We start from the raw sequence: 21499 nt of genomic DNA, 5'->3' as shown, positions 1-21499 counted from the left end.
GCACATTCTTCTGGCTTTTGTGGTTACCTCAGGAACACAGACAGAACACCTATACACAAAATAATATAATAAAAAAATTTAAAGTTTGTATGATTCTTGAACTCCTTCAGAACCAGAGTTCTCAGTATTCAAAACTGTACGGGAATCTGTACACGACCTGTTTGTCTTCTTCACCTGACCGACGGCTCCTAGGTTAGAAAAGCAGACTAACCCCGGTGTGTGTTCTGACAAGTGCACCTTAGCCTCATGCCCCAGAATAGTGTCTACTTAAAGATCAGGAAAACCAAGAACTCATGTTTCATTTTCAGATAACTTTGATGTTTTTGGCCAGAGCATCACTTCTCCCCTGGGATAATCACACCTCTTTTTGCAGCTGGGTGCTACAAGACTCTATGAAAAGCAAAAACACTGTTAGGTATAATTTGCTACATGAAATTGAGGGCTGCTTACTGCTGATTCTTTTTTTGTTTTGAGACAGGGTCTCTTAGGCTAGCCTTGAACTCATGGCGATCTTCCTGCCCTAACCTTCCAAACTACGGGCACGAGCCACTAACCCTGGCCCTAGTCAGTTGTTTTTAAAGCCTCTTCCCTAGGGTGGTTGGTGGTCAAAGGTCACATTTGGGGATTTAGTACAATGCCAGGAATGGGGAGTGCTGAAAATATATTTGTTTGTTTTTTAAATATTTATTTATTATGTATGCAATATCCTGTCTGTGTGTATGCCTGCAGGCCAACAGAGGGCACCAGACCCCATTACAGATGGTTGTGAGCCATCATATGGTTGCTGGGAATTGAACTCAGGACCTTTGGAAGAGCAGGCAATGCTCTTAACCTCTGAGCCATCTCTCCAGCCCCTCTGAAAATATATTTGTGAAGAAGTGAAAAGCAAAGTAGCGGGTATAAAGAGGCGCTGTAGGTCACGCTGGCAGGGCCACCTTTGCCTTGGTGTCACTTCCCTAAAGACACTGGTAGGGCCAGATCCAGACATCGGAAAGAGAAAGACTTCTGCCCTGGAGCACAGGCAGGCGTGCTTTCCGTGGGCTGCTCTCTTCTGTTTGGTTTTTTTTAAGGCAGTCTCACTGTGTGGCCCTGGCTGTCCTGGAATCACAATACTTCTCGAGAGCATGTTTGGAGGGTCGAGTAGGTAGCTCAGCTACGCGTATGCTTGAACTGAGAAATGGTTCTCCTTTGACCTGGAAGGTCAGGGCCTTCAACTAAACGTACTGTAGGAGGGTCACACATGGAATGAGAGAAGGGGACATCTGCTTAGACAACTAAGTTAACTAGATCAATCCTGGTGAACAAGATGTCACAGCTGACGTGGTCACATTCCTCACAGGGCTTCTCTGGTTCCCTCTGGCACACCAACAGGACAGAGTTGTCTCTACACAGCTGGTTTAGTCAGCAGTGCTAGAACAGCCATGGAATACCTCGACTTACCAGTTATTAACCACTCTGCTCTGAAAACAGCCACCCCCTGGTGTTTGCTACTCTCCCCTGCCCTACATCCTGCCTCTATAGAAAGGGTAAGAAAGTTAACACTGCCTTGGGAGATTCCGTTTCATCAATAATTCCCATCTCAGTGAACAGGCTTTGAGTGTATCAGGTGCTCCATACTCCGATAGACACACAAATACACAACACAAGGTGGGTTCAGAACGTGTCAGTGGCAGACACAAACTGCTATTTCTCCTTTCCAGCAGTTGAAAAACCTGTTTTGGATACCTGCTTTCATTTCTGACCTAAAATATTTCTGGCAGGTTAAAAATGTAACCCACTACAACTCAAAATGTGTGACAGCCTTCATCAAGAGCCATTAGTGCCTGAGCATTTTATTGATTTGTCCGCTACCCCACCCTCGCACTCCTGCCAAAACACAACAACAAAACCATACTCAAAACTTCCTTTGTTGAAATAAGATTTCTGATTGGCATACAGGGATGTATTTACTAAAGAGAATTGCACATAAATCACATACTATCCGTCTAGTTGCCTATTAATGGAATAGATCCATTTGTAAAGTTTTTTTTTTGGGGGGGGGTGTTTCGAGACAGGGTTTCTCTGTGGTTTTGGAGCCTGTCCTGGAACTAGCTCTTGTAGACCAGGCTGGTCTCGAACTCACAGAGATCCGCCTGCCTCTGCCTCCCAAGTGCTGGGATTAAAGGCGTGCGCCACCACCGCCCGGCCCATTTGTAAAGTTTTATGTATCAAAAAAAAAAAAGCATTGAATTTGATTAGGCTGTTTTTTTAACCATTTCTTAAAAGGCGGCATTTAATTTCAGCTCTATTCAACATTAAAAAGCTGAAGCATTAGACAGTTTCCCAAAACATTTCCATTTGCACAGCGACACCGAACAGAGCTGAGTATTTTAGTTTCGAGACATGGTCTCGCTGTGGAGGGTATGCTGGCCTCGAAAGGCGCCACCACTTGTCGGAAGGGGAAAACAACGCAGAGATGAAGGCCCTCCGAGTCATACCAAGATAAAAGCACTAGGGCGCTACCGAACAAGCTCCACCCCCAGAGCTTTGCGAAGCAGGCCCCGCCTACTGTGTGCGCATGCCCCCCGGAGGAGGCCCCTCACATGACTCGCCTGTGCTGTTCACGTGACGTTGCTCCGGAGGCGGGGGCCCTCGGCCAAGATGGCGGCCTACCTGCAGTGGCGGCGCTTCGTCTTCTTCGAGAAGGAGCTGGTGAAGGAGCCGCTGGGTAATGATGGGGCCGCTCCCGGGGCCGCGCCGGCCTCTGGATCGTCTGCTTCCAAGTTCCTTTGCCTCCCTCCTGGCATCACTGTCTGTGACTCTGGCCGCGGGAGCCTGGTCTTTGGAGATATCCTTCTCGTGGAGTTGTCTCTTTCCTCCGTGGAAGCCCGAAGAGATTCCTCCACCTGGAATGGAATCTGTCCGTGGTGCTTTGTGCCCTCGCAGTTAGATGCGAGCCCAGACCTCTTCTGTGGTCTGCTGGGAGAAAGAAGGAAGTCCATTTTCTAACTTGTCAACCGAGCAGTTCTGGGCAAGTCATTCAACATTCGCTTCAGTTTACTTTTCTGTGAAACGATTGTTAATGCCAATTTGAGAAGGTTAAGCTCAGTCCCCTCCCAAGCAGATGCTACTTGCCGCGGATGTGTGTATAAGGTGTTGGCTGTCCTGACTGATACTGTAGGAAAGGAGACAGATGAGACAAGGAGTTTGTTTGTTTTGTTCACAAGTTATTTGGGGGAAAGGCCTTGGAGTTGTTAAAGAGGTTATGTGCACGTTCGTTGATATCTAGATTCTGTTGTAAGTACAGTCAGCCCTCAGGTGACGTCTGAAGCCACAGGTTGTGACAAGTGACGTGGGTACTACTTTTTCCTGTAGAGATGTCCCTCAACTTATGATGGGTTACATCCAGCCGAATCCATCATAAATGGAAAGTATTACAAGCCAAAAATGCGTTTAGCATTCCTAGTCTACCAGTGTAAAACATGGTACTCGGTACTTTATCAGTTTTCCCTTCTGACTCCATTGCTGACGGGAAGTTAGACCTGCTCAGCACCACAAGAGAGTATCTTTTTTTTAACACAGGGTTTCATTTCAAGGTTGGCTAGCCTTGAACTCACAGAAATCTGCCCTTGTCTGTAATGAGAGCCCTGGGATTAGGGGATGATCTCAAAGAAAGCATTTTACCTATATTACTAGCCCAGGAAAGGCTGACACTTCAGAGTACGCCGCCTTCTCAACTGCTTTGCCCCTCAGCCCTCCAAAGTAGGGTTTCTACTACATGTCACTTTTGTAGCATGGTAAATTCAAAATGGTTATATCAGTGAAAACACATTGACCATACCTTTCATTTCTAAAGCTCAGCAAGAGATTAGCAACGATAATACTAAGACAGAGCAGTTGTAATAGTATCCTATAATTTGAAGTTATGTGAATGTGATTTCTCTTAAGGTGTGTGTGCGTGTGTTTCTTTCTTTTTGCTTTTGTTTTTGTATTTTCAAGACAGCGTTTCTCTATGTACCTCTGGCTGTCCTGGAACCTACTCTGTAGACCAGGCTGGCCTCAAACTGAAGAGGTCCGCCTGCCTCTGCCTCCCAAATTCTGGGATTAAAGGCGTGCACCACCACTGCCTGGCATTCTTTTTCAATTCCAACTTTTTTCCCCATAAAATATTTTAATTCCTCATCTACATAGTAATACTTTAAGAGTGTGGTTGTCTGCAGGTAATTTAAAGCATAGAAAATGCAACGATGGCTAAGAGGGTGGGGATGGGGCGTGTTACTCCTTGGAAAGGAAGCTTCTTAACCACCCTGCACATATGGAAGGCCAGATCTGGTTCCTGCCACGCTCCCTACATCTTACAGGCTTCCAGGCCTATAAACTGCGTGTGACACACCTGTATCAGCTGAAGCAGCACAATATTCTGGCCTCAGTTGGGGAGGATGAAGAGGGCATTAACCCCCTGGTAAGTCCCAGGAAAGGGAGATCCAGAAGCCTAGACTGTGTTTTGGTTGGAGGGAATCCAATATTTGCATGTCTGCGGTCTGTCCCCAGGTAAAGATCTGGAACCTGGAAAAGAGGGATGGTGGCAATCCGCTGTGCACTCGGATCTTCCCTGCCATCCCAGGGACAGAGCCAACTGTGGTGTCTTGTTTGACGGTTCATGAAAATCTCAACTTTATGGCCATTGGTAAGCAGCAATGAAGAGGAAAGCCAACTCCTAGATTTTTTTTTTCCTGAGACAGTATTTTTTTTTTTTTTTTAATTTTTCGAGACAGGGTTTCTCTGTAGCTTTGGAGCCTGTCCTGGAACTAGCTCTTGTAGACCAGGCTGGCCTTGAACTCACAGAGATCCGCCTGCCTCTGCCTCCCGAGTGCTGGGATTAAAGGCGTGCGCCACCACCGCCCGGCCGAGACAGTATTTTTTTGTGTGCCTTGACTGTCTAGAACACCATTCCTAGATTTTTAAACACGTTTTCTTGGAAGCTGTTTCTTCAGTTCCTGTGTGGTGTTCTCATGGTACTGACCCAAGGCCTTGTAGGTTTATTAAAAGTTTAAAATAGGAAGACATTTAGTATTATTCTTTGACAATGCGTCAGTGAACGTACTGGGCGTGGTGATGCACACCTTTAATCCCAGCTCCAGGAGGCGAGGCAGGCAGATCTCCTAGTCCCAAGCCAGCCTGCCAGGTCAACAGAACAAGTTCAAGGACAGCCAGGGACATATAGAGAAACACTGTCTCAAAAAAAAAAAAAAAAAAAAAAAAAAGAAGAAAAGAAAGGAAAAAAGAAAGAGAGTGAAGATGTGTCAGTGAATACAGATACTGAGGTTGCCACGTTACCATTAGAGAGATGCAGGTGCAGGAGAAAGCATGTCATTTCTCATGAGTGCCACTGATGGCCTTTTTCTCTGTCTCCACTCCCTTTTCATCCACCCTGAAACACTGCTTTCTGGTCTTCAGGTTTCACAGATGGCAGTGTGACTCTGAACAAGGGAGATATCACCCGGGACCGCCATAGCAAGACCCAGATCTTGCACAAGGGCAACTATCCTGTTACTGGACTGGCCTTCCGCCAAGCGGGGAAGACCACCCACTTGTTTGTTGTGACAACTGAAAATGTCCAGGTAGGACTAAGGTTGCACTCAAGGGGAATAATCGTCTCTCCAGGGCTCAGGGCAGTAGGGTAAGGAACTAACAGGAGAGGCGGGAGTCTTAAAATTAGACATAGAGCCTTGAGTTATTTACCCAGTGTGGTATTTATTTTTTCACAGTAGAAGAGGTAGGCTTAGGGAAAGAACTCTGCTTGTAGTAGAATAACTTGATTCTCCGTTGGTAAGCACAGTTAGACAAATGGCTTTACCTCTCTGGTTCCTAGTATTCTACTGCATAACTAATTTTTAAAAGTTTTCCACCAAATATTTATTTATTTATTTATTTATTTATTTATTTATTTATTTATTTATTTATTTATTTATTATTGGATTCTTCGAGACAGGATTTCTCCATAGCTTTTGGTTCCTGTCCTGGAACTAGCTCTTATAGACCAGGCTGGCCTCGAACTCACAGAGATCCGCCTGCCTCTGCCTCCCGAGTGCTGGGGTTAAAGGCGTGCGCCACCACCACCCGGCCCAAATTTTTATTTATGTGTAGGGTGTGTGTATGCATTTGCCCTGAGAGGCCAGCTGGAGTTAGAGGCAGTCATGAACTGCCTTTGGGAAATGTTTGTGCCAGGGGTCAGTCCCAGAGCCTCGTGTTCACTGTGCCCACACTGCCAGCAAAGGATCATTGCGTTTCTTTAACTCCCGTGATTCTAGTGATAGTTTGTGGTAACATAAAAATGAAGAGAGCTTGGCCCCCGATACATTCATCTAGTAGCTAGGTATTGGTGACTGGAGAAGGCAGGCTGCCGAGGGCAAACAGAACGCGAAGTGGAGAAAATGTAAAAGAGTTAAGGTAGAAATGAATATCTGTAGCCTGGCGTGGTAGTGCACGCCTTTAATTCCAGCACTCAGGAGGCAGAGGCAGGTGGATCTCTGAGGCCATCCTGGTCTACAAAGCAAGTTCCAGGACAACCAGGGCTACGATGAGAAACCCTATCTTGAAGAAAGGCAGCAAAATAAAGAAAAGAAATGAATTGTCTTTATGAAGGCTTAGGTGCTGCCTCTTCAAAGGGAGCCTGCTAACTTTTTTTTTTTACCTTTGGCAGTCCTATATAGTTTCTGGAAAGGACTACCCCCGTGTGGAGTTGGACACCCATGGTTGTGGTCTGCGCTGCTCCGCCCTGAGCGACCCTTCTCAAGACCTGCAGTTCATTGTTGCGGGAGATGAGTGTGTCTACCTCTATCAGCCAGACGAACGTGGGCCCTGCTTTGCCTTTGAGGGCCATAAGCTCATCGCCCACTGGTTCAGAGGCTACCTTGTCATTGTCTCCCGAGACCGGAAGGTTTCTCCCAAGTAAGACCAGGGAAAGGGGAACCGGAGAGGACTAGACTGTGCCCCAGAACCATTGTAGTTCTAAAACCCCAATGCCTGGAGCCAGCCAGTCTGGCACTTGAGTTTTATGTAGGTTGATCTTCCATCTAGATTCAGTTAACTAATTTTACTGAAAAATCTGTTTTTGCTCAGACAGTTGCTGTGAAAATACTGTGGAAATGTATAATGGTCCACAGAATCTGGACTTAGGATTGGACTTTTTTGCTCTTTGGTTAACGTAAGTTAGATGGAGCCAGAGGATTGGGTGATGAGCAACTGCAAAGTGCCGGGAAGGATAAGGCATGAGTTTTCTCATTTGGGTTTTTTGTCGTCGTCGTCGTTATTGTTGAAAGAGCACTAAAAGGAAATAGTGGTTCTTTTTCATAGTGAAAGCACTCCCTGTTGGGTTTTTTTTGTGTATATATGTTCATGTATGTCAGGTGCATGTATGTACACATGTGTGTAGAGGCCAGATAACAACCTTAGGTGTCATTCCCCAGACACAATCCACGTTATTTATTTTGGAGATAGTCTCATCCTGGCCTGGAGCTCACCAAGTATAGTAGGCTGCAAGTTGGCCACCAGTGAGGCCCCAGTATCTGCCTGTACCCATCTCCCTAGCCCAAGTGTGAGGCCCCAGGATCTGCCTGGACCCACCTCCCTAGCCCAAGTGTGTGAGACTCCAGGATCTGCCTGCACCCACCTCCCTAGCCCAAGTGTGTGCCACTGTACTTGTTGTTTTTTTTCTTTAATTATGTGTATGTATTTGTGTGTCGATTTATGTGGATTTTGTGCATACGTGTGCAGTTGCTCAAGGAGGTCAGAGGCATCAGATCCCCTGGAGCTAAAGTTACAGGGGGTTGTGAGCCACCTGATACGAGTGCTAGGAACTGAACTGGGGACCTCTGAAAGAGTAGTAAGTGTTCTTAACTGCTGAGCCATCTCTCCAACCCCTGTACTTTTTTTTCTTTTTTTTTTTTTTTCGTGGGATTAAGTTTGAACTGAGGTCCTCATGCTGCAAAGCAAGCATTTTATCAGCAGGGCCCTCTGCTAGCCCCTTTGGATTATTTCATTCAGTACCAAACTCATTGTCTAACACACCAGGCCATGGGTGATGATGATGATTTTGTTCAGTGAGTAGGCATCTGAATGTTAATTTTCTACTCTGTTGGCCAGGATTAATGGTAGGAGGCTAAAGGGTCAGACCAGGACTGTGTTCTGCACAGCTGGCCGCACAGTTGTGCATGTGGAGGGACCAGAGAGGCGATTTGTTGTAACTGGAGTGGGGCAGCACCAGAGTCGTCACGTGAAGGAACCATAAGGGAACTGAGAGAGAGGTGGTCTAAATAGTGGTGCTTTTCTTTCCTGTGCAGGTCAGAGTTTACCAGCAGGGATTCCCAGAGCTCTGACAAGCAAATTCTCAACATCTATGACCTGTGCAACAAGTTCATAGCCTACAGTGCTGTTTTTGAGGATGTAGTGGATGTGCTCGCTGAGTGGGGCTCCCTGTACGTGCTGACGCGGGATGGGCGGGTCCACGCATTGCAGGAGAAGGACACACAGACCAAACTGGAGGCAAGGCCACCAGGTTCTCAGAGCTGGCACAAGCATCTAGAAGTAGCTGCAGGAATGGGTTTCTTAGGTCCCCTGGGCCCAGTGACTTTCTTTCCTTTGGGTCACAACCTTACTCAGTTTCCTTAGGATAGGATAACAAGGAAATGGCCTAGGATGTGGCTTTGGAGAGAAGTAATGGCTGGGAACCTAAGCCAGCCCTCCTTATTTACAGAGACCTGGATGAGGTGAGGTGATGTTGGTGTTGGTCTTGGGGTCTTTGTCTAGACTGTAAGCAGGTTGTAGCTCCAGGATTATCTACTATGTCTGTTATGGGTATGTTTTGGGAGGGTCTACTCTCAGGACTGTTTCTACCAATGTTCTAATCTCTCTTCTTCTAGATGTTATTTAAGAAGAATCTATTTGAGATGGCAATTAACTTGGCTAAGAGTCAACATCTGGACAGTGATGGACTAGCTCAGATTTTCATGCAGTATGGAGACCATCTCTACAGCAAGGGCAACCATGATGGAGCTGTTCAGCAGTATATCCGGTTAGTCTGGATGTGCTAGGGAATGGAACTTGGATGCAGAACAGGCAGCTAGATTTCAGAACCCATGCTGGAAATGAGGGCAGAAGTGTGTGTGTGTGTGTGTGTGTGTGTGTGTGTGTGTGTGTGTGTGTATGCGCACGCGTGCGCATGCATGGGGTGGGGTGTTGTATTTCATCAGGAAGTATTCACTTTTACAGTGAGAGGGTGACTGGGCATGGTGATACATGCCTATAGTCTCAGGACTGAAGCAGGAGGATTTTAAGTTGAAGATTAATCTGTGCTACACACTGAACCTATCTTAAAACACAAGACAGGGCATGGTGGCACAAACATTTAATCCTAATACTTGGGAAACAGAGGCAGGCAGATCTCTTTGAGTTCAAGACCAGCCTGTCTATGTAGAGAGTTCCAGGACAGCCAGACCTACACATAGAGACTCTTATCTCAAAAAACTAAAACAAACAAACAAAACCAAAAAACCCAACCAACAACAAAGCCCTCCCAGCCCTGTGTTCATGCTTACTTTGGCAGCAAGGATAACTTGCAGGTCTGTGAAGTGATTCATTAAAAATAAGAACCAGTGTTCTAGACTGGTTCTGATGACACTTGCCTATAATCCCAGCACTTGGGAAAGAGAGGCAGGAGGATTGCCCTAAATTGAAGGTCAACCTGGTCCAGATAATAATTTCCCAAGCCAGCCATGACTACATAGTGAGGCCTTGCCTCAGAAACCACAACATAAGAATCAGTTTTGTGGACCTTGCACAGTGTGGTTTATAGTCTAATGTCACTGATACCACCTTGACTTTGTTAAAAGGGAGCTACTCAAGACCCACTACCATGGCTGCAGTGGTCCCTGTACAGCCATCTCGACAAAGTACTCTAACCCTGATGATAATTGATGTTTCCCTAGAACCATTGGAAGGTTGGAGCCATCCTACGTGATCCGTAAGTTCCTGGATGCCCAGCGCATCCACAACTTGACTGCCTACCTACAGACCCTGCATCGGCAGTCACTGGCTAATGCTGATCACACTACCCTGCTTCTGAACTGCTACACCAAGCTCAAGGACAGCTCGAAGTTGGAGGAATTCATCAAGGTGAAGGGCAGTGTTGGATGGGATGATTCCTAGTAAGCCTCACGGAACCTGAAGTGACTTACCAGGACTTGCTGTTTTTCAGCAGGACACAGGAAAACAGGGGACCATCTTTATTTGGGAACCAATGCTCTTTCCTCTATAAACAGGAAGAAGAGCAGTTGCTCCTTCTAGTTGTCTAGAACATTCCATGGTGCTGAAGCCCAGGAAGTGCCATTAGAGAAGCTCCCAGTCCCTAGAAATGTCTTTCTTTTCTTTTCTTTTTTCTTTCTTTCTTTCTTTTTTTTTTTTACATTAATTTTATTTCATGTACATTGATGTTTTGTCTGTGTGAGGGTGGATTCCCTGGAACTGTAGTTGCCATGTGGGTGCTGGGAATTGAACCTGGGTCCTCTGGAAGAACAGCCAGTGCTCTTAACCACTGAATCATCTCTCCAGCCCTATAAATGTCTTTCTAATAGGGACAGAGGAAAGCCTATGTTTTTCAAGCAGATATTGCAAGAGGCTGGCTATCATGTTTTCAAAGCCAAGATGCCTTTGCCCTTTAGAAACATGCCTTAAAGATGCCTGCTTGTTCTCCCTTCTCCAGCCACTTCTGTGCAAATGACTTTGTTTAACATCTTGTTGGCAGACAAAGAGCGAGAGTGAAGTCCACTTTGATGTGGAGACAGCCATCAAGGTCCTCCGGCAGGCCGGCTACTACTCCCATGCCCTCTATCTGGCTGAGAACCACGCACATCATGAGTGGTACTTGAAGATCCAGCTAGAGGACATTAAGGTGGGTGAGGTTCTTGCTTTGGAAGGATGTACTGGGAATGATAAAAACGCATCCTGCTGGATGAGACAGGAAGATCACTAGTTCACCTTTCACCCCTCCACAGAACTATCAAGAAGCCCTGCAGTATATTGGTAAGCTGCCATTTGAGCAGGCAGAGAGTAACATGAAGCGCTACGGCAAGATCCTCATGCACCACATACCTGAGCAGACAACCCAGTTACTGAAAGGACTGTGTACTGACTATCGGCCCAGTCCGGAAGGCCGAGGCGATCAGGAGGCTCCAGGCTTCCGGGTGAGACCTGGGTAAACAGTTTTTGGTAGCAGGGATGACTTTAGATGCCTGCTCACTCAGCCACCTCACCTCTTCCTTCCTTCCTTTCCTTCCTTCCTTCCTTCCTTCCTTCCTTCCTTCCTTCCTTCCTTCCTTCCTTCCTTCCTTCCTTCCTTCCTTCTTCCTTCAAGATTTATTTACTTATTATGTATACAATGTGTTGCCTGCACACCAGAAAAGGGCACCAGATCTCATCATAGATGGTTGTGAGCCACCATGTGGTTGCTGGAGATTGAACTCAGGACCTCTGGAAGAGCAGTCACTGCTCTTAACCTCTGAGCCATCTCTCTAGCCCCTACCTCATCTCTTTCTTTCCTCCATTCTAGGCCAACTCCGAGGAGTTCATCCCCATCTTTGCAAACAACCCGAGAGAGCTGAAAGCGTTCCTTGAGCATATGAGTGAAGTGCAGCCAGACTCCCCCCAGGGCATCTATGACACACTCTTGGAGCTGAGGCTGCAGAACTGGGCCCACGAGAAGGATCTACAGGTGATACCTGGCCAGAGCCATGGGAGGCACAGGAAAGATGGCTTGGGTGCTCATTGGCCTAGCATGTGTGAGGCCTGGGTTCCTTCCTCGCAGTGAATAAAGAAGAGTTCCTCTAGTGCCTGTCCTCTAGCTTTTTGGATGCCTTTTGTTGCTTTATTTAGAGTAGTGGTTCTCAACCTTCCTAATGCTGTGACCCTTTAATACAGTTCCTCGTGTTGTGGTGACCCCAGCCATCGAGTTATTTTTGCTTGCTACTTTATAACAGTAATTTTGCTGCTGTTATTAATCATAATGTAGCCAGGAGGTGGTGGTGCACACCTTTAATCCCAGCACTCGGGAAGCAGAGGCAGGCGGCTCTCTGTGAGTTCGAGGCCAGCCTGGTCTACAAGAGCAAGTTCCAGAGCTACAGAGAAACCCTGTCTCAATAACCCCATCCCACCCCCCACCCCCCGCCAAAAAAAAAATTTGGAGACAGAGGCTTGCTATTGGGGTCGTGATCCACAGGTTGAGAACAGCTGATTTTGAGAGTAGCGCTTCACCTCTGGGGCTATATGGGCTTCACTGATGGGAAACTGAACTGAAAAAGAGACTGAGGTCTGCCTAGTCTAAAAAGTCTTGTGCCGGGGCTGGAGAGATGGCTCAGCGGTTAAGAGCACTGCCTGCTCTTCCAAAGGTCCTGAGTTCAATTCCCGGCAACCACATGGTGGCTCACAACCATCTGTAATGAGGTCTGGTGCCCTCTTCTGGCCTGCAGGCATACACACAGACAGAATATTGTATACATAATAAATAAATAAATATTAAAAAACAAAACAAAACAAAAGTCTTGTGCCCTCTGATGACTGACAGCCCACCTTCTCTTGTAGGCCAAGGAGAAACTTCACGCAGAGGCCATCTCCCTGCTGAAGAGCGGCCGATTCTGCAATGTGTTTGACAAGGCGCTGGTCCTGTGCCAGATGCACGACTTCCAGGATGGGGTCCTTTACCTCTATGAGCAGGGGAAGCTGTAAGGATTTGGGGGACTTCCAGGGAAAAAGAAAGATTGAGGTGATTTTTCCAGAGACAAGTGCTGAGGTATTTCCTTTCCCTGACCCCAGGTTCCAACAGATCATGCATTACCACATGCAGCACGAGCAGTACCGCCAGGTGATTGCCGTGTGCGAGCGCCACGGGGAGCAGGACCCCTCCCTGTGGGAACAGGCCCTCAGCTACTTTGCCCGCAAGGAGGAAGACTGCAAGGAATATGTGGCCGCTGTGCTCAAGCATATCGAGAACAAGAACCTCATGCCACCACTTCTAGGTACTGGGGAGGACAGGCTGCCGCAGAGACAGGCTCTGTTCAGTGCATGCTGCGTGGTTCTTTATCTTATTTCTTCCTGTCCTCCAATCTCAGTGGTACAGACCCTGGCCCACAACTCCACAGCTACCCTGTCCATCATCCGAGACTACCTGGTCCAAAAACTGCAGAAACAGAGTCAGCAGATTGCACAAGATGAGCTGCGGGTGAGGCGGTACAGAGAGGAGACCACTCGCATCCGCCAGGAAATCCAGGAACTCAAGTCGAGGTAGAGTGGGAGGGATGACTTCGGCTATCACAGTGTGGTGTTGTGTGCTTTCCACACACAGGATCTGTGAAGTCTGTTTGAGCTCCCTCCCTCTCCCTTCCCCCTTCTTTCTCTTCAAAGATTAATCTAGGCCAGTGGTTCTTACTCAACCTGTGGGTTTATTTTAAGTTTTTGTTTGTTTGTTTGTTTGTTTTACTGTTGTTTTGTTTTGTCTTTTGAGACAGGCTTTGTCTGTAATAGCCTTGTCTGTCGTAGAACTTTGTAGACCAGGCTGGCCTCAAACTCACAGAGATCCACTTGCCTCTGCCTACTGAGTGCTGGGATTAAAGGTGTGTGCCACCACCGCCTGGCACCTGGCTTATTTTTAAGCTTTTTGAGACAGGGTTTCTCTGTGTAACAGCCTTGACTATCCTGGAACTTATTTGTAAACCAATCTACCCTTGACTTCATAGAGATCTACCTTCCTTTGCCTCCTGAATGTTGGGATTAAAGGTGTGCGTGCCACCACTCCCAGCTTTACATCACTGATCCATAACAATAGCAAAATTATAGTGATAAGTAACAATGAAATAATGTTATGGCTGGGGGTCACCACAAAATGAGGAACTGTGTTAAAGGGTTGCAGTATTAGGAAGGTTGAGAGCCACTGATTAGGGCCTCTTGTACATGCTAGGCATCTGCTCTACCACTGAAACTATACATCCCAAACTGTTGAAGATGTGTTAATGAAGGAATTCTAAAAAAAAATGTTTAGTTATATCTACCCTTTTTTGTTTTTGTTTTATTTGAGACAGGGTCTGTCTATATCGCCTTAGCTGTTCTCTCAGAGATCCACCTGATTCTGAGTGCAAATGTGTGTGCCACCATGCCCCACCATAAATCTTATTTTTAAAGATTTTTGTGTGTACGTGGGGGGGGGGGACGACAAACAAATGTGCCACCACCATCCAGCCTAAGCCAGCCCTGGTGGCACTTACCTTTAATTCCAGCATGCAGGAGGCAGAGACAGGCGGATCTCTGTGAGTTCCAGGTCAGCCTGGTCTACAGAGTGAGTTCCAGGACAGCTAAGGCTGTTACACAGAGAAACCCTGTCTAAGAAAAACAAAACAGGAAAAAAGAAAAAAGATTTTAGAGTGTGTGTGTGTGTAAGCGGAGACTGCACTTTGTTTTCCAGCCACCAAGACCCAAATAATCACACAAAAACTATATTAATTACAACACTGGCCTATGACTTGGGTATATTTCTAGCTGTCTCTACATACTAAATCCATTTTTATTACTCTGTGTATTACCACGTGACTGGCGTTACGTCGTTTTCTATGTCTTGTTTCTTCAGTGGTTGGCTAATGTCTTTCCCCTGCAGTGGCTACATGGGTCTCCCTGACTCTGCCTTCTTTCCTCCTCTAGCTGCTGGGATTTCCTGCCTTGCTATAATATAATCTGCCTGCCATAGGCCAAAGCAGCTTCTTTATTAACCAATGGTAATAAAACATACTCACAGCATACAGAGGGGAATCCCACATCATGTGTGTTTTAGTGTGCTTTAAGAACTTGTGCCTACTGAGGCCAGAGAGGCTATTGCATCTCCTGGAACAGGAGTTACAGGCAGTTGTAAGCACTTTATTGTTGAAGCTGGGAATTATACTCAGGTCCTCTTCAAGAGGAGTGTGCATGCTTAATCAGTGATCCATCTCTTCAGCCCTATTAATTTCTTTTAAAATGTTTTTTTTTTGTTTAAGTTGTGTGTGTGTGTATGTGTGTGTGTGCGCGCGCAAGTATGTGTACCTGAGTGCAGGTGCCTGCATATGACAAAGGCACTAGATCCCCAGGAGTTAGAGTTCCAGGTAGTGCTGACCCCCCGGCGTACACCCCCATGTATACTTGGAATTGAATTCACTTCCCTCTTCTGCAAGAGCAGTATGTACCCTTAATTGCAGAACCATCTTTCTAGCCCCATAAGTCATTATTTAATGGGCTTTGGAGGAGGTTATTTTATGACCAGGCCAGTTCTCTGCATACATAATATTTACATTTCTAAGGAAACATCTAAGTTGTGAAATGTTCTGAAATAAAATTTGATTTTAGAAAGTACAGAAAGTGGATAATTTAGATCTCAACATTTTAGCTAGCAGTTCTGGAGATTGAACCCAGAACCACGTAACTGCCAGGCAAGCGCAGCACCAAGCACTGTAACCCAGCACTCTTTGTTTTGTGTGTGAGGGTGGGTACATGTGTGCCGTGGGACCTGTGGTCAGAGGACTGCATTCGGTAATTCCCGTCTTATTTCTGCCGTGCTGCATTTTACAGTCTACCTCAGGTTTCCACCCCTAGGAGTGCTGGGATCGCAGATGCACTATTGTCAGGCCTACACAGCAAGCACTCTTATCTGCTGAGTCATCTTACCAGCTTTCCTTTTAGTTTTTGTGACAGGGTCTCACTAAATCACCCAGCCTCTTCCTGAGCTCACTTTGTACTGCCAGGCTGACGGTGAACTCTGACTCTATTGCCTTGGCCTTCTCAGTAGCTGTAATTACGGGTCTATAACTTTAGGCTTTGTTTGTTTTGTTTTTAATTTAGTTTGCTTTATTTATTTTTTTCATTTGGATTGGTGTTTTACTTGAATGCGTATCTGTGTGAGGATGTAAGATCCTAGAACTGGAGTTAGACAGTTGTGAACTGCCATTGGTGCTTGGGAATTGAACCCGGGTCCTTTAGAAGAGCAGCCAGTTCTTTTAACCACTGAGCCATCTCTCCAGACCATATTTTGCTTTATTTTTTATTTATTTATTTAGATTTATGTATTTATTGTGTATACAACATTCTGCCTCCATGTATGCCCATATGCCAGAAGAGGGCGCCAGATCTCATTACAGATGGTTGTGAGCCACCATGTGGTTGCTGGGAATTGAACTCACCTCTGGAAGAGCAGCCAGTGATCTTAACCATTGATTTTTGAGATATAATCTTACCCTGCAGCTTGGGCTGAGCTTTAACTCAAAGCAATCTTTCTGCTTCAGCCTCCTAAGTGCTAGGATTTCAGGAATGAGCTGTCATGCCTGGATGGAGTTATTAATAACAGAAAATGTTCTCAAGTTTTAAATCTTTAGGGGTTTGTTTTGTTGAGACAATCTCATGTAGCTGAAGCTGGCCCTGGACTCCTTAATCTTTCTGAAGCACTGGGATCATAACATTTGCTTCCACACCCAGCTATCAAGTGTTCTGTCTGTTCTTCCCATTACATTGTAAAATGTTTATTATGAAGTGGTTTCTTCATTCCTCTCGGCCTTTATTGTCTCTGAAGCCTTTAATGATAGCACAAACAAGAAGCCCTGCCTTTATGGGCTTCATGTTCTGTAGACATACAGTGAACATTTTAAATAAGTGAACTCGGAATGATAGAGATTGTCAGCAATTAAGAGTGCTCACTGCACTTACACAGGACCTGGGCTCAGTTCCCAGCACCCACATCAGATGGCTCACAACAACTCCAGGACACTTGATGTCCTCTTCTGACCTCTGCAGGCACCTTGACTCTAGTGGTATACGTATACATACTCAAGCTCATAAATCACATAAGATAAATCTAGAAAGCAAATAGGCAGATGATTACAGTGTTTGAGGTAGTTGCAAATTCTGAGGAGAAAATGAATGGAGAAAGAGAAGGGGACTAGAGACATGGGTCAATGGTTAAAAGTTTGTCCTATTCTTGCAGAGGACTCAAGTTCAATTCCAGTACTCGTGTCAGATACATGACCACCTACACTCCAGGGCCTTGATTCCTCCTTCCTGCAGATATCTGAAGTCATGTGCACGTGATTTAAAAAAGAAATCTTGGGCCGGGCGATGGTGGCGCACGCCTTTAATCCCAGCACTCGGGAGGCAGAGGCAGGCGGATCTCTGTGAGTTCGAGGCCAGCCTGGTCTACAAGAGCTAATTCCAGGACAGGCTCCAAAGCTACAGAGAAACCCTGTCTTAAAAAAACAAAACAATGCCGGGCGGTGGTGGTGGCTCACGTCTTTAATCCCAGCACTTGGGAGGCAGAGGCAGGCGGATCTCTGTGAGTTCGAGACCAGCCTGGTCTACAAGAGCTAGTTCCAGGACAGGCTCCAAAACCACAGAGAAACCCTGTCTCAAAAAACAAACAAACAAACAGTTGGAGCTTTTGTCCCTATTTGATTCTTTGTGTGATAAACGCAGACAGGGCCTCTGTGACCTTTACAGAGACCTTCTCTCCACTGGGATTTGGCCCTGCCCTCCTGACCCTTTGCCACTGTTCCTGTCTCCTGCTCGCAGTCCAAAGATCTTCCAGAAGACCAAGTGCAGCATCTGTAACAGTGCCTTGGAGCTGCCCTCAGTGCACTTCCTGTGTGGCCACTCCTTCCACCAGCACTGCTTTGAGAGTTACTCAGAAAGCGATGCTGACTGCCCCACCTGCCTCCCGGAGAACCGCAAGGTGATGGATATGATCCGGGCCCAGGAGCAGAAACGAGATCTCCATGATCAGTTCCAGCACCAGGTGGGGATGAGTAGGTTAAAAAGGTTGGGGGAGAGGGTGGACTGGAGAGATAGCTCAGTAGTTAAGAGCACTTCCTGTCTTCTAGAGGACCAGAGTCCACATCAAGAGGCTCACAATTGCCTGTGATTCAGTTCCTTGCTATCGGATGCCCTCTTCTGGCCTCTGTTGGTCACACACAGACACCCAAGACCAGGGCCACCATCAGTGTCACACAGTGTCCTTGGAGCACCAGAGCGTCTGTTTCCTTTTCAGTTAGGCCTGATTCTTCCTCTTCCCTTCTAGCTCAAATGCTCGAATGACAGCTTCTCCGTGATTGCTGACTACTTTGGCCGAGGGGTTTTCAACAAGTTGACTCTCCTGACAGACCCTCCTGCAGCCAGACTGACCACCAGCCTGGAGGCCGGGCTGCAGCGGGACTTGTTGATGCACTCCAGGAGGGGGACTTAGTCAGCAGCTCCTGGGAAAGCCTGGAACTCTGGGCCCCTAAAGCACACACATGGCCTCAGGCGATCTGTCGTAGCAGACAAGACCACAGTTCCAGACCCTCAGGACTCGAGACGGAATCTGCTTTTCCTTCCTCCTTTGCCAGCCTGCTCCCCTCCTGCTGACCAGCAATATAGATTATTCCACACCAGTGAGGAAGGGCACCTCAGCAACCTCTCTGTGGACAATAGCTGCTTTATTCTCTATTCAAGGCTACCAGGCTGTGCTTGGGTCCTTGTTCTCAGAGCCTATAAATAAAAGAGTATAATGACTTGAGGGTTGAAGAATATTTTATGGGGACTTCTCAGGTGATTTTTTTTTTTTTTTTTTTGAGACAGGGTCTCACTGCGTAGCCCTAGCTGGCTTATAACTCATGTAGACCAGGAGGCTGGTCTCAAACTCCCGAAGATCCTCGTGCTTCTGCCTGCTGAGTCTGGGATTGAAAGCGTGATTATGCACCAGCACACCTTGCCATCAGGTGGTTCTAAAGTATATCTAAGAACCACCCTGTGTTCTAGAGTTCTAGTCTTCTGCCTGTAGTCTTCCTGTCTGGTTAACCCCACATCATTTCACTGGTGGGTGGGATTGATAGCATCTAGGAAAGTTAAACTTGCTGAAGAACTGGCCAGGTGGTGGTGGCACACACCTTTAACCCCAGCACTTGGGAGGCAGAGGCAGGCGGATCTCTATGAGTTCGAGGCCAGCCTGGTCTACAAGAGCTAGTTCCAGGACAGGCTCCAAAACCACAGAGAAACCCTGTCTCAAAAAAACAAACAAAAAAAAAAAACCTACAGCTCAGTGAGCAGACTCAGCAGGTAGGTGTGCTTGCCCAGCCTGAGGATCTGAGTTTGATCTCTTGGGGCTACTAGGTGAAAGGAAAGGACTCCCTCGAGTTGGCCTCTTCCATCCACGCACATTCTTGCACATCCACGCACGTGAGTGCACACACACACACACACACACACACGTAATAATGATTGTTTAAAATAAGCCAAATAGCCTTGGACTTTTCTGTATTTAATATCAGATAAGCAGGATAAAAGATCTTTTGTTTAGACGTTGTTTCCCCCTTTTGAAGTCAGGCTAAAGGTTATGTTACTGTGATTGTTATTTGGGGTACCATCAGTAATTGCTCCAGGGAGATTGCTTAAAGAAAGTAACAATAGGGGCTGGAGAGATGGCTCAGAGGTTAAGAGCATTGCCTGCTCTTCCAAAGGTCCTGAGTTCAATTCCCAGCAACCACATGGTGGCTCACAACCATCTGTAACGGGGTCTGGTGCCCTTTTCTGGCCTGCAGGCATACACACAGACAGACTATTGTCTACATAATAAATAAGTAAATAAATAATTAACAAAAAAAAGAAAGTAACAATAGCTGAGCGTGGTGGGGCATGCAGCACTAAGGGGGCAGAGACAAGCAGATCTCTGTGAGTTCCAGGCTGGCCAGGGCTACCATGACCCTGTCTCGGAAGAAAAAATCATGGGCCCTGTGATTTTAGCTTTGTTAAAGGTTAGGGTTAGGATTCGGGTTAGCATGACAGGAGTTCCCCTGGCACAAGCTTATCCCTGGTTGACCTTGATCTAGTGACAGTTTCCCGGGTGTTGGGTTTACAGGTACTGCTACCTTTTCTATAGCAGTTTGATAGACTGAATCAGATGGCCTGAGATTGAATCCTAGTTGTATTATTTGACTTAGGGTTACTCTTAAAAACTTTTATTATATTCATTTTGTGTGTGTGTGTGGGGGGGAGAGAGGTGGAGGTAGAGTGGGCATGCGATAGCACACACGTGGAGGTCAGAGGACAACTTTGTGGATTCTCTCCGTTCACCTTTACCATGGACTCAGACTCAGGTCATCACGACTGCACTGTTAAATACTTTACCCACTGAGCCATTTGACAGCTCCGAAAGCTGTTCTTTGGGTTTTGAGATGGGGTTTTCCTGTGTTGTCTAGGCTCAAGCCATCCTCACCTGTCTTCATCACCCATAGCTGGGATCATAGGCGTGCACCGCTCCTTCCAGCAACTTAGGTCAATTCCCACTTTCTCAGAACCTCAATGTTTTCATCTGTACATTATTTTGAACAACTATTAACAGACTTATGAAACAAATGGCCATCTAAATCTTTGTATAATGCTCAATTTGTTATTGTTAATCAAAGTAGTGGGAAGATCCATGTGTGTTTCTTGGAACTAACCCAAGGTCTTGGGCATGCTACACAAGTGCCGTACATGCCAGTGCAGCGTGTGTGTGTGTGTGTGTGTGTGTGTGTGTTCTTTTTGTTTTCGAGACAGGGTCTTGTCATCGGCATAGCACTGAATTCAGAATGCTTTTGCCTCAGCTTCCCCAGTGCCAGCACACACCTAACAAACGCTCTTCAAGGCTGGGGCTATTGCTCAGAGGGCAGTGTGTGCCTAGCGCATGTGAGGCCTTGAATTTCACCAACACGCGTGTTGTCATCCCACTCGTCTTGAGGGTTGCATACCCCATGCACCCTTTCTGAGACAGGGTCTGACCACAAACTTGCAGAGATTTGCCTCTGCCTCCCGAGTGCCGGGATTAAAGGTATCACCACCCAGCCCAGCCGGATTTCTTTTTTCTTTTTGATCGGGTTTCTTGTAGCCCAGATTAACTTCAAATTTACTGTGTGACTGAAGATGGCCTTGAGGTCCTGATCCTCCAACTCCTGAGTGCAGGAATTACAGGAGTACCCAGGACCTGGGTTTAACATGACCTTTTCCTTTAGGAAGGTTGATTTTATATACACATGAATGCCTGCCTGTATGTATATGTACACATGCATGCCTGGTGCCCCTGGAACTGTACTTACAGTGGCTGAGAACCCCATATTGGTGCTGGGAACCAGACCCAGGTCCTCTGTTAGAGCAGCAAGTGCTCTTAACTCCTGAGCCATTCACCTCTTTGTACTACGTTCACTGTGTGTTGTGTGTTTTGTTTTCCGAGACAGGGTTTCTTTGTGTAGCCCTGGCTATCCTGGAACCCACATTTTAGGTCAACACTCAGAGATCCTACTGTCTCTACCTCCTCAGTGCTGGGATTAAAGGCGTGTGCAAGCACTGCCCAGCTAGTTTCATTTTCTTAAAGTAGAAAGCCAAGTATTGTATTGGGTGTGGATTCATGTGGTCTGTGGGAGGAAGACACAGAGGCACTATTGGATAAATTTTTAGC

At 46.5% G+C, this 21499-nt stretch overlaps 1 protein-coding gene across 1 annotated transcript; it reads left to right on the top strand.

Moving 5' to 3' along the window:
• Positions 1-2626: 2626 nt before the first annotated feature.
• Vps11 (VPS11 core subunit of CORVET and HOPS complexes) lies at positions 2627-18581 on the top strand. The gene is made up of 16 exons (XM_057768250.1): positions 2627-2831; positions 4297-4441; positions 4531-4666; positions 5437-5600; positions 6683-6930; positions 8322-8523; positions 8901-9052; positions 9966-10152; positions 10781-10927; positions 11031-11219; positions 11585-11746; positions 12613-12752; positions 12844-13046; positions 13140-13311; positions 17605-17827; positions 18110-18581. The coding sequence occupies exons 1-16, from the start codon at positions 2641-2643 to the stop codon at positions 18272-18274; spliced, it is 2826 nt and encodes a 941-aa protein (XP_057624233.1). The 5' UTR covers positions 2627-2640; the 3' UTR covers positions 18275-18581.
• Positions 18582-21499: the final 2918 nt, after the last annotated feature.

This window comes from Chionomys nivalis, chromosome 4, assembly GCF_950005125.1.
Source record: "Chionomys nivalis chromosome 4, mChiNiv1.1, whole genome shotgun sequence".
Taxonomy (NCBI): Eukaryota; Metazoa; Chordata; class Mammalia; order Rodentia; family Cricetidae; genus Chionomys; species Chionomys nivalis.
Note: the sequence above shows the minus strand (reverse complement) of the source record. Positions and strands in the feature narration are given on the sequence as shown.

What these genes read in the sequence shown, in the direction of transcription:
- Vps11 (XM_057768250.1), top strand. Translation starts at nt 2,641, where the DNA reads ATGGCGGCCTACCTGCAGTGGCGGCGCTTCGTCTTCTTCGAGAAGGAG. An exon ending in CCCACGAGAAGGATCTACAG is followed by an intron (nt 11,747 to 12,612) that starts GTGATACCTGGC and finishes CTTCTCTTGTAG; the next exon opens with GCCAAGGAGAAACTTCACGC. An exon ending in ATCCAGGAACTCAAGTCGAG is followed by an intron (nt 13,312 to 17,604) that starts GTAGAGTGGGAG and finishes TCCTGCTCGCAG; the next exon opens with TCCAAAGATCTTCCAGAAGA.